This window comes from Dreissena polymorpha, chromosome 15, assembly GCF_020536995.1.
Source record: "Dreissena polymorpha isolate Duluth1 chromosome 15, UMN_Dpol_1.0, whole genome shotgun sequence".
Lineage (NCBI taxonomy): Eukaryota > Metazoa > Mollusca > Bivalvia > Myida > Dreissenidae > Dreissena > Dreissena polymorpha.
The window spans coordinates 34,847,704-34,860,546 of record NC_068369.1 but is presented as its reverse complement, the minus strand read 5'-3'; the positions used below and the strand labels follow the sequence as shown (position 1 = coordinate 34,860,546).

General features: G+C 35.3%; 1 protein-coding gene and 1 long non-coding RNA gene across 2 annotated transcripts in view; both read left to right on the top strand.

Annotated features, from left to right (window-relative positions):
* LOC127861203 (ABC transporter G family member 20-like) overlaps positions 1-9,319 on the top strand; it is a 30,876-nt gene extending 21,557 nt beyond the window's left edge. Inside the window, exons 14-20 of the mRNA XM_052399613.1 lie at positions 153-223; positions 846-934; positions 2,548-2,651; positions 3,580-3,652; positions 4,277-4,363; positions 6,021-6,125; positions 6,799-9,319. Of these exons, the coding sequence (XP_052255573.1) occupies positions 153-223; positions 846-934; positions 2,548-2,651; positions 3,580-3,652; positions 4,277-4,363; positions 6,021-6,125; positions 6,799-6,905 (636 nt within the window). The 3' untranslated portion in view covers positions 6,906-9,319. The remainder of the gene's footprint in view (positions 1-152; positions 224-845; positions 935-2,547; positions 2,652-3,579; positions 3,653-4,276; positions 4,364-6,020; positions 6,126-6,798) is intronic.
* A 1,836-nt stretch (positions 9,320-11,155) lies between these two features.
* On the top strand, positions 11,156-12,788 carry LOC127861212 (uncharacterized). Its single transcript, XR_008040123.1, has 2 exons — positions 11,156-11,440; positions 11,899-12,788. It is a non-coding gene; the product is annotated as an uncharacterized LOC127861212 (long non-coding RNA).
* Positions 12,789-12,843: the final 55 nt, after the last annotated feature.

Sequence of the window (12,843 nt, the reverse complement as noted above, 5' to 3'; positions counted from 1 at the left end):
AATGGCTTAAAACTAAACAACAACATAAAGACCATCTAGAATGATGCATGTGTTTTCTGTATTCAACATGTTTTAGATAAACAATAATTTTTATCAGATGGGTCGTTTTTTCAGTAATGCAGGGAGTGACAATTTTTTAACTCTTTTTACAGATAGACCAGCCTGTGTATGGAAATTCGGACGCTACTTTTCGTGACTTCATGGCGCCAGGTGTCCTTATTTCGTAAGTTGAATTCAATCAAGCTGAACTTTCTTTTGTTTTACAGAATTTTTAAAGTTAAAGTTATTGATGTGTATCAGTTCAACTATCATAATACATATTCAGGGGTGTGATTTTTATGATACTGTCCGTCCGTCACACTTTGCAATTAGGTTTCGAAAAATGCTCATAACTTCTATGTCGCTTCAGATAGCAATTTCATATTTGGCATGCATGTGTATATGGACTAGGCCTTTCCATACACACATTTTTTTGACCCCTTGACCTTGAACTTAGCGTCCGCGTTTAGGTTTAAAAATCTGCATTAAGGTTTCGAAAAATGCTCATAACTTCTATCAAAGCGTTTAAAGGGGGCATATGTCATCCTATGGTGACAGCTCTTGTTCCTGCTTTCAGCTCCTTAAAATGTCCAACTTATTATACAAAAAGTTATTTACTTTGCTGGATCTATATCAAAATGAAGAGTTTAACTAAATCCTGTAAGGGACGGGGACGGGGGCCATTTTCCTCCCCTTAGATAGTCCTTAAATCACACCCCTGTCATTATATTATCAAGTTTATAATAAAGGTCAACGTGACATGGTGAATAAGCCTTGCAACCAGGTCAATTTTGAACATTTTGCAGGGTGACGTTTTTCCTGGCAACTGGTTTGACCACTCTGGTGTTTGTGGTGGACAAGAAAATGGGCCTTCTTGACCGCTGCCTGGCCTCAGGTAATCTTGACAGCTGGCTGGCTTCAGGTAACCTTTACCGCTGGCGTTGCCTCAGGTTATTCTTGATCGCTGCCTGGCCTCCGGTAATCTTGACCGCTGCCTGGCTTCAGGTAACCTTGACCGCTGCCTGGCCTCAGGTAATTCTTCTTGACCGCTGCCTGGCTTAAAGTAATCTTGACCACTGCCTGGCCTCAGGTAATCTTGACCACTGCCAGGCTTCAGGTAATTCTTCTTGACCCCTGCCTGGCCTCAGGTAATCTTGACTGCTACCTGGCCTCAGGTAATTCTTCTTGACCCCTGCCTGGCCTCAGCTTATCTTGACCCCTGTCTTTCCTCAGGTAATTCATACCTGTGGAATCTGTTTATCATTGATGTTTGACACCTTTTAAAAACTTAACCATGTCCTTTGCATTTTGTCATTTTTTTGTATTAATTTAAAGACAAACATACTCAGGTTAGTGGTAAAAAATGTTTTGTCCATCACTGACCAGTTGTTAACCAGGTTTTCCGAAGGAAAAAACTGGTTATTAGATTGGCGAATGCGGGCGGGCTGGCGGGCGGGCAGAACAAGCTTGTCCGGGCCATAACTTTGTCGTTCATTGTGAGATTTTAAAATCATTTGGCACATTTGTTAACCATCGTTAGACGGTGTGTCGCGCGAAAAAATTACGTCAATATCTCCAAGGTCAAGGTCACACTTTGAGTTCAAAGGTAACAAATAGCAATAAATGAGCTTGTCTGGGCTATAACTATGTCATTCGTTATGAGATTTTAAAATCATTTGGCACATTTGTTCACCATCATGGGACGGTGTGTCGCACGAAAGAATCACGTCAATATCTCCAATGTCAAGGTCGCCACGACTAAAAATAGATTTATTTTAAAACAAACTTACAAAGGGGGTTAATTTTGTTTGTTCATTTCAAAAGTTCAGTTTGAGTTGTCTCCCTTTATCAGATTTTTTTTCACAATGAAAACCTGGTTTTGTGACAATTTTGTCCCTTGTTTTTTAATGTAATGGAGAAACATGGTCCGAATATCTTAAACTGGAGTCCAAAACCAGGTCACTAGGTAAATTCATGTCCATCGGTATTCCTTGAAATCAGGTGAGCAATTATGAGTTATTTAAGCCCTCTTGTTACAGTTAAACTGTAAAACAACTTCACTTGTTTGACATCACGACAACATGATTCCTGTGAAATTCTCAAGATTAACACTTTAACAATGTTAACAAAGAGAGGAAATGCATTGAATAAGAAGATAATAGGTCAGTTTTAGTAAGTTGTAGATTTTATATCCACTTGTGTTCATAGAAAATAATCATTTTCACAAGTTGTGGAGCCACTATTGAACTTATTTCTTTAATTTATAATGAATTTCAATTAATGATATGCTCAAAACCAACTTAATATCCTTTATTCAAGGAATATCAACATTTGAGATAAGGCTAGCCCACATGTTTAAATTCCAGGCATGGCTACATTTACGATAATGGTGGCCAACATGTTTACATTCCAGGCATGGCTTCATTTACGATAATGCTGGCCAACATGTTTACATTCCAAGGAAAGGCTACATTTGAGATAATGCTGGCCCACATGTTTACATTCCAGGCATGGCTACATTTGAGATAATGCTAGCCCATATGTTTACTCAGATGCTAATAGTGGTGGTCCAGATTGCAGTGCTTCTCTCAGTGGCTCTGCTGATATTCAAGGTACGAACATTTCAATTCTATGAAATTTTTTGTTTAAAAGAAGTCCCTTCTTAGCTTACATCAAGTTTAGGTGGAAAGTGTCATCCCTAAAAGTCTGTGATGACTCCACAGGCTAATCTGGGATGAAACTTTACCTATATGCATTAAACCCCAATAATGCATTAAACCCCAATAATGCATTAAACCCCAATAATGCATTGAACCCCAATAATGAATTAAACCCCAATAATGCATTAAACCCCAATTATGCATTGAACCCCAATTATGCATTTAACCCCAATTATGCATTGAACCCCAATAATACATTAAACCCCGTTTATTTATTAATCCCTGTTTTACCAGATTGCGGCTTATATATATATATATATATATATATATATATATATATATATATATATATATATATATATAATGTATGAATTACAATATTGTTGAGGTATCTTGCGCCCTAAGCTGCATTATGTTAACAACATAAAAAGTGTGTTTAGCCATAAAGTTAACGAGTACTCCATCGTTTGACTTGCATGTCTTGTGCCCTTAAACTCTTATCGTCTAATGTTACAATGTTGGACAAAACTACTTAAGCATTTCTCAAGCGATTAAGTTTTGATTTTAAATATCCCAGCATGATCTGCAAGACTCTTTTTTTCTTCCCCAGTGATCTACGCACTCCTGAGTTACTGTGAAACCATTTATTTCCATTAGGACAAAATTTCGTATCATGTTTGTGACAAAGATAAAAGTGGTTTGGGATGATTAATTATGATTAATCATGTTTGTACCGAAGCTAAAAATGTTGTGTAGTGTTTAATCATGTTTTTTTTATACAAAGTTTGTAGTGATAATAACACTTTTGACAATGCTGAAAGTGGTGTGTGTGGTTATTGATCACTTTTATGACAGGCTTCAGTTTATGGCGTTGTTCTAGGTGCCTTGTCTAGGACCACTGATATGGGTGATTCTACTTCTGTTCATACAAGGTTTCCTTGGCATGTCCTTAGGTAGGTAACAATGTGTAACCTCACATAAAATATAATGTGTAACCTCACATAAAATACAATGTGTAACCACACACAAAATGCAATGTGTAACCTAACTAAAAATACAATGTGTAACCACACATAAAATGCAATGTGTAACATCACTAAAATACAATGTGTAATCTGACATAAAATGCAATGTGTAACATCACTAAAATACAATGTGTAATCTTACATAAATGCAATTTGTAACATCACTAAAATACAATGTGTAATCTTACATAAATGCAATTTGTAACATCACTAAAATACAATGTGTAATCTTACATAAAATACAATTTGTAACCTGACTTAAAATCTTTAGTTGTTCCTAATTCTGGGAAAACTTGGCTTAATGCATAGGTGTTAGTCTGCACAGGCTAATCAGGGGAAACACTTTCAGTTTTTTGTTTAAAGGAAGTCTCAAACGAAAATCCAGTTTAGGGGGAGAGTGTAGTTCCTGATAAGCCTGTGTGGTCTACACAGGCTAGTCTTGGATGACACTTAAAGCACATGCATTAAGACCTGTTTATCAAGAGGGCGGATACATTGTCAAATAGTACGTGTTAACTTGAGCATAACTGCGTTGATATGTTATTACTTCAGGTGTTCTCTACTCGGCCGTTTGCAGTGATGAAAACTCTGCCATACAGTTGGCCCTGGGATCGTATTTCCCTCTTCTGCTTATAAGTGGTAAGTTGTTATATTTCTCATTACTGCTGATAAGTGGTAAGTTATCGTATTTCCCTCTACTGCTGATAAGTGGTACGTTATCGTATTTCCCTCTACTGCTGATAAGTGGTAAGTGATCGTATTTCCCTCTACTGCTGATAAGTGGTAAGTGATCGTATTTCCCTCTACTGCTGATAAGTGGTAAGTGATCGTATTTCCCTCTACTGCTGATAAGTAGTAAGTTATAGTATTGCCCTCTACTGCTGATAAGTGGTAAGTGATGATATTTCCTTCTACTGCTGATAAGTGGTAAGTGATCGTATTTCCTTCTACTGCTGATACGTGGTAAGTGATCGTATTTCTTTCTGCTAATAAGTGGTAAGTAAAATTTCTCCCTTCTGATAAGTATTAAGTGATAGTATTTCACTCTTTTGCTAATAATATGGTAAGTGATTGTATTTACCACTTCTGATAATAATAAGAATGTCTTAATTCACTAATGCTAATACCTGGTAAATGATCGTTTTTATGCCCCCGGATCGAATTATCGGGAGTATATTGTTTTTGGCATGTCTGTCTGTCATTGTATGTGTCTGTCATTGTATATGTCACAAACTTTAACTTTGGTCATAACTTTTGCAATATTGAAGATAGCAACTGATATTTGGCATGCATGTGTATCTCATGGAGCTGCTTATTTTGAGTAGTGAAAGGTCAAGGTCAAAGGTCAAATATATGGCTTCAAAGCGGCACATTAGGGGGCATTGTGTTTCTGACAAACATATCTCCTGTTCCATCTTTTGCTGATAAGTGGTAAGTGATCGTTTTTCCCTTGTATGCAATTAAGTATAAAGTCGTAATTTTTACATGATAATGCTGATACTGACGAAAGAACAAAATTTATACTTTATAAACTAAGTTAAAACAACAAGGCAAAACAAAGTCGAATTCCTATCTGTGCAGCGTGAAATTCTCATTTTAGTTGCAAACATTTTAGTTGGATCATGTTATACTTAAAATAATGTCGCTGGTTATGATTGCTGGGAACCAGTGTTTTTTTTGTTCAAAATCAGCGCCAGTATCCGGCCTCAATCCCAATGGAAAAAGTATATATTTTTCCAAAATGGGACCTTAAAATTCCCAGTTGAAGCTTTAAAAAAAAATCTTGTTTTTATCAATATTTAGTTGATCTCCCATATAGCTCTACAAGTTACACTTTATTAAAGTTTATATTTAAAACACTTTAATTCTCATTTTTGAAGCATTTACTTGCAAAAAAACAACAACCCTAAATTCCCAAAAGCCCCGATTTTTCCCAATCCAAAGGAATCAGGCCCCATTCCCAAAATGGTAAAAACAAAACAACGTTTTATCCATTCAGACCTAATGATTCTAGCATTTATTTAGTCAAATGGCTTCTGACTAGGCTGTTACACAATGCTTTTCGGATTTTATCTTGTTTGCACATAGCCATTTTCACTTTTGTTTGCACATAGCCATTTTCACTTTGCCTCTGAGTGGAAAGGGTTAAAGGAAGTCTCTCTTCAGCAAAAATCCAGTCTAGTTTAAAAGTGTGGTCCCAGATAAGCCTGTGTGATCTGCACAGGCTAACCTGGGTTAACGCTTTGCTCATATGCATTAAACCCTGTTTTCCAAGAATGTTGTCCATATGTTGTAGGTATCTTATGGCCCCTCGAGGCCATGCCTGTCTGGCTGAGGATTGTGGGATATATTTCACCGATGACCTTTGCGTGTGAGGGCATGAGATGTATACTAGCCAGAGGTAAGGCCAACAAAACTACTGTCTCAAGGGGAATTAATCTAACCTTATAAGGATCACAGTGGTGAAATGGAAATGGTGTCTCCTAGCAACCGGGAGGTCACAGTGTCGGCCTAGCAACCGGGAGGTCACGGTGTCCGCCTAGCAACCGGGAGGTCACAGTGTCCGCCTAGCAGCCGGGAGGTCACAGTGTCCGCCTAGCAACCGGGAGGTCACGGTGTCCGCCTAGCAACCGGAAGGTCACAGTTTCAATCCCCACTGACGAAGTGTTCTTTAGATCTCCCTCAAATACACCAAGTACTGGTTCACTGCCCAGGAAACGGACTCGAGAGCGTTTCAATAAGCCTGGGGCTTTTGATGCAATTGAGCTAAAATAAATAGGTTGATACTAAACTAACCTTATAAAATACTATACACTTAATAAGTTTATCAATAATTTTTGATTTAGATTGTCAGAAATGTGTGTATGTGTTTTACTCTTCTTTTGTAAAAAAAATATGTTTATAAATAAATGTTTTGTGTAGGTTATTATTTTTGAATAATGTATGAAGCCACAATGCAAAATCAGCAAATTTGTGCGAAGATTTTCCACGTATTTACATGTTATTTATTTTAAAGAGAGTTCTTAACACCAAGGGGTTATTACTGTTTTACGGACTGTTTTTGTTATTTGCAGGTTTGGACATAACTTTCTACGCAGTCTGGAGGGGCTACCTTGTATCCACCGGCTGGTGTGCTTTCATTATTATACTGGGTGGTATAATTCTTAGAGTGCGAGAATAATTGTTAAACTCAATGGTATAATTCTTAGAGTTCCAGAATAATTGTTATACTAGTAGGTATAATCATTATAGTGTGATAATAATTGTTATACTGGGTGGTATAATCATTAGACTGCAAAATAATACTTATTTTAGGTGGTATAATTCTCAGATGACAATACAATTACTATATTACTTAGGGTGCAAGAATGATTTTTATACTCTTTTGTATAGTTCTAAGGCCATGACAATAAGTGTTATACTTTATTTTATATTTCTTAAAAGTCCAGTTATAATTTTTATTCACTATTGTATAATTTTTAGAACACAACAATACTTTTTATACTTGGAAATATAACTCTTAGATGAAAATAATTATTTTTAGCTCGGCTGTTTTCGGAGCAAACCCAAGGTATTGTCAAAGCCAGCTTGTCGTCCGGCGTCGCGCTTAAACCTTTACATTTTGTTAACCTTTTGAACATTGGCTCTAAAATCAAAGTTCTTCCACCTACAATTTTGAAACTTCAAATGTAGATGCACCTTGATGAGTTCTACCCGCCAGACCCTTTTTGGGGTCACTAGGTCAAAGTCACTGTGACCTTAAAAAAAATAATTCTGACAAGCTTTCATTTATTCAAAACTGCACCCGCAGCCGATCGTTGGCACCCGTTATGCAGTGCTCTTGTAATGTTATGTGGTACAATTCTAGGGCTGCAAAAATATGCAGTAGTATAAATATGCACACAATACAAGTTATACTCTGTTATACAATTCTAAGAGTACAAAAATACTTGTTATACTCTGTTGTTCAATTCCAAAACAACAACAATACTTGAAATACTATTTTGTTTGATTCTAAAACAACGACACTACTTGTTATACTCTGTGGTATAATTCTCAGACTACAACAATACTTTGTAGACTAGTATTATATAGTGATTGTTATACTTTGTGATATAAATCTTACAGGGTACATGATAAAATGTTATTCTTGGTGGTGTGATTCTTATAATACAAAATGATTAAATTTTAAGGTTAGTTTCATTGTAAAAAATTTGCCATGATTGTTTAATTGTGCATTAACAAAATAATGTAGAAACGGTGATGATATTTCTTAGCGTTGTGGGTAGTGAGACAGCTTCCATCCATAAACCTGATATTTGTGACCTCTTTCAGGAAAGGGAACATGCTTGAAATGATTTGTGTAATTAAAGAATGTGCTTGAATTGATTAATCAGGGATGGGAACTAACTTTTTACTATTGGTTGCCAGCACAGGCAACCATCTTTAGTATGTTGGTTGCCCAGCTAAAGAGTAATAGGCCCAGATATATGTACATTTCGTGTCATGTGTACCTACTACATTCTTTAAATAAAAGAATATATAATTACATAACATTGCTCACATGACACACTTTTAATGCATTATGTATAATTATGAGCCTAAATTTAATCATTTCCTATGCCTTAATAATGAATATTATTTAAATCATTATTGATCCATGGTCGCCAATTTGTAATCATTTGTCATTGCACTGAATTGTTTCAAGCTTAAAAAAAGTAAGTTGCCCATCCGGACTACCAACTTTTGAAATTGAGTTGTCTAGGCCAAAATCTACTTGTCCCGGGCTCATGGGCAACCACTAATTTCCATCCCTGTTCATATAATTAAGGAAAATGCTTGAACTTGAATGCAATTAAGAAACATATTTAAATATAATGAAGGAACGTGCTTAAATTGTTTGATATAATTAAGGAATCTGCTTGAATTGTTTGATATAATTAAGGAGCATGCTTGGATTGTTACATAGAATTAAGGAACGTACTTGAATTGTTTGATATATTGGTAAATGAGGAAATACTTGAATTGTTTCATATAATTGACGAACGTGATTGAATTGTTTGTTTCATATAATTGAGGAACGTGATTGAATTGTTTCATATAATTTATTAAAGAACATGAATTATTTATTTCATATAATTAAAGAACAAACTTGACTTGTTAAATATAATTTAGGAACATGAATAATTTGTTTCATATAGAATCAAGAAACATTCTTGAATTGTTTCAAACTGTTAAGGCATGTGATTGAATATAATTAAGAAATATGCTTGAATATTATTAATGATCATACATGAATTGTTACGCATAATAAAGGCACATGCTTGAATTGTAACATATAATTGAGGAACATGCTTGCAATATTACATTTAGTTAATATTCTATGTAGTTTGTGAAGATATTTTTATAAGATTAACAACAATGTAATAGTTATGTGATATTCTTATAGATTTAATTGAAGTTCAGTATAAGAACTAAAATGTTTTATTTTTTAAATGTTTTTATATAGACTAAGTCTACAATATGTTTTATGTTTTTGTTGATTGTATGAAATAATTAATTTACAAATTCTTACAATTGGTTTGATTTTTTAAGAAAGTAAGTAATATATATATATATATATATATATATATATATATATATATATATATATATATATATATATATATATATATATATATATGAAAAGATAGGTTCAAACCCTTTACATTCAGCCTTCAAGCCCAAATTTGATCCACTGCACCACCACAGTGTGGGATAACTGTAAAATGGCTGTTTACAAATATATGTATCGCCTTGATGGAAACATATTTTTTGATGTTCTTGTTTTTTCTCGTTTCCTTTATCGGACAATATCAAATGGTGGTTTAAATTTATGAAGGCCAGTTTAAATATGCTGTATAATAACTGCCACATGTAAGGGTATTCCAATTATTCGTATACAATCTAATAATTATGTAAATAAGTTTCGTATTGTGAAAATGTTTTTTATTTATAAGGTCAAGAATACTCATTTTATATGTTTATATTTATTAGTCCCCTACATGTGTAACCGGCGGTGACTGTAGGATCCATTTATATCTTACTTATTTAAATATATGAGCCACTGTCTGTGAAAAGGGAGTTTAATGCTTGTGCGGAAAGTGTTGTCCAAGATTAGCCTGTGCAGTGTGCACAGGCTAATCCGGCAAGACACTGTACATATAAACTTCTTGAAACGAAAATTTCAATAAAAGCGGAAAGTGTCGTCCCTGATTAGCCTGTGCAGACTGCACAGGCTAATATGAGACGACATTTTACGCACATGCATTAAACCCCCTTTTCACAGAGCACGGCTCATATGTATAGTAGTTTAATGATTATTATAGGATTGTACATAAACATGCTAACATTGTTTTCACATGTATTTTGCTTGTTTATTAATTAACGATCACAAATAATTAAAACAAAAAGTAATAAAAAGGAACAAAATTACAAGTACATGTACTATTTTAATGAAACTATGGATGTATTAATTTTCAACGAAAAGTGACGAATGTTCAGTTAAGAGAGAGTTTAAAAATAATCTTTCTTGCTTAACATTATTACTTTTATTCTTTGTATTATCAAAATCTTTGTTAAAGCATTCAGTGTAGTGAATTGTTTTTTTATAAATCATGCTCTTTTTACTGGTTTGACTAATAATCTTTAATCAAAATACAGAATTTGTTAACCTGGATCCTGATTAGAACAGTTTGTTTCAGGGATTAATTGCCTGTTGCATTGATTCATATTCTGGATCTGGATATATACGTTGTAGGGCCTTTCGGCGTAAGCACAACAGTAGAGAGGTTGGATAAAGTTAGTTCCACTGTAGCATAGTTGATTTGAAACTATATACTGTTTTTGCACAAACAACACTATCCTCGAGTTTCTTCCACTCTATAATTGTCTTTGGAAAGAAGGAGTTGTTGAATTAAGAAGTCTTGCACTGTATTGGAACGAAACACTTGTTGTTGAATTGTTTGTAGTGTATTTTTCAATGATATTGTCAGAATTGTAATTTTGGAAAGATTTTGGAGTTACTTTACGCTTAGATTTGCGGACAGGGGTCAAATAGTCAGAGCTTGGCAGGGCTGGTACCAGCCCCTCAACCACCTTGTAGAAGAATATTATTATGAATATAAAAGTTGATCATGGTGTACACAATTATTTTTATGTTGCCAATTTGACATGAACTTTTCATTTTAAGTTTGTATTTTGTTTTACTATGCAAGTTATGTACACTTAATTGCAATCTTTAAAATGGAGCTTGAGTTAATCTTGCTTTAATAAAAAAAAGAATGTTCAATAATTGGGACCAGATACTTTTTATACGCCCGTATAAAATACGGGACGTATTATGTGAAACCCCTTGGCGGGCGGGCGGGGCGGCGGGCGGGCGGCGGGCGGAAGGCATCACTTTGTCCGGACTCTAATTCAAATTGTATTCATCCGATCTTCACCAAACTTGGTCAGCAGTTGCATCTAGTTGATATCTAGGCCAAGTTCGAATATGGGTCATGCCGGGTCAAAAACTAGGTCATAGGGTCAATAAGTGCATTTTCAAAGGGGCCACTTTGTCCGGACTCTATTTCAAATTGTATTCATCCGATCTTCACCAAACTTGGTCAGCAGTTGCATCTAGTTGATATATAGGCCAAGTTCGAATATGGGTCATGCCGGGTCAAAAACTAGGTCATTGGGTCAATTAGTGCATTTTCAACGGCGCCACTTTGTCCGGACTCTAATTCAAATTGTATTCATCCGATCTTCACCAAACTTGGTCAGTAGTTGCATCTAGTTGATATCTAGGTCATGTCCGAATATGGGTCATGCTGGGTCAAAAACTAGGTCAAAGGGTCAATTAGTGCATTTTACTTTGTCCGGACTCTAATTCAAATTGTATAAATCTTATCTTCACCAAACTTGGTCAGTAGTTGCATCTAGTTGATATCTAGGCCAAGTTCGAATATGGGTCATGCCAGGTAAAAAACTAGGTCATAGGGTCAATTAGTCCATTTTCAACAGCGCCACTTTGTCCGGACTCTTATTCAAATTGTATTCATCCGATCTTTACCAAACTTGGTCAGTAGTTGCATCTAGTTGATATCTAGGTCAAGTTCGAATATGGGTCATGTCGGGTCAAGAACTAGGTCATAGGGTCAATAAGTGCATTTTCAACGGCGCCACTTTGTACGGACTCTAATTCAAATTGTATTCATCCGAAACTTTTAAACAACTTTTTATCCTGCGTCAAAGTGGTATGGGGGTATAAGTCACATTCAGTGACAAAGCTCTAGTTCAAGTTGATATCAATGCATATATATGAATATATCAGTTATATAAGTTGTTGTTGTTTTTTTTGCTTATTTCCAAAACAAATACATCAATCATCAGTGTATCATCTCCAATGGCACACGAATCGGGCGTATATTGCTCCGTCATGCGGCGCTCTTGTTCATTAATGCTTTTATTTTGTCTTTTGCATGTGCATACTATACTCTGTACTTAACAAACTTACTGCACGTATTAAGATAGAATACATTTGAGTTGCAATCTGGGAAAACAGGGCTTAATGCATGTGCGTAAAGTGTCATCCCAGATTAGCCTGTGCAGTCCGCACAGGCTAATCGGGGGCGACACTTTCTGCTTTTATGTTTTTTTTTCGTTTACAGAAAGTCTCTTTTTAGCAAAAATCAAGTTTAGGCAGCGGACTGCACAGGCTAATCTGGGATGACACTTTACGCAATTATGAACGAGCCGCAACTTGTATGGTACTTTTCGTGTTTAAAGAAGTCTTCTGAGCGAAAATCTAGTTTAGTATGCACAAGCTAATCTGGGATGACACTTGACTAACGTGCAATAAGCCCAGTTTTCCCAAACCAAGGCTCATTTATATTCTGAAAAACTGTGATTCACCTGTTATATTCCCAATGTAATGCTGTTAAACATGTATTCCAGAAAGTTGTGTTTTGAACTGTTGTTTGTAAAACAGGTCGGTTTGTGATGAGGAATCCAACAAAATACATTAATGTAAACATAACGTATTATTGGTTGTTGTTTACTGATAATTGGTATGGTATCTTCAAGGTTGTTCT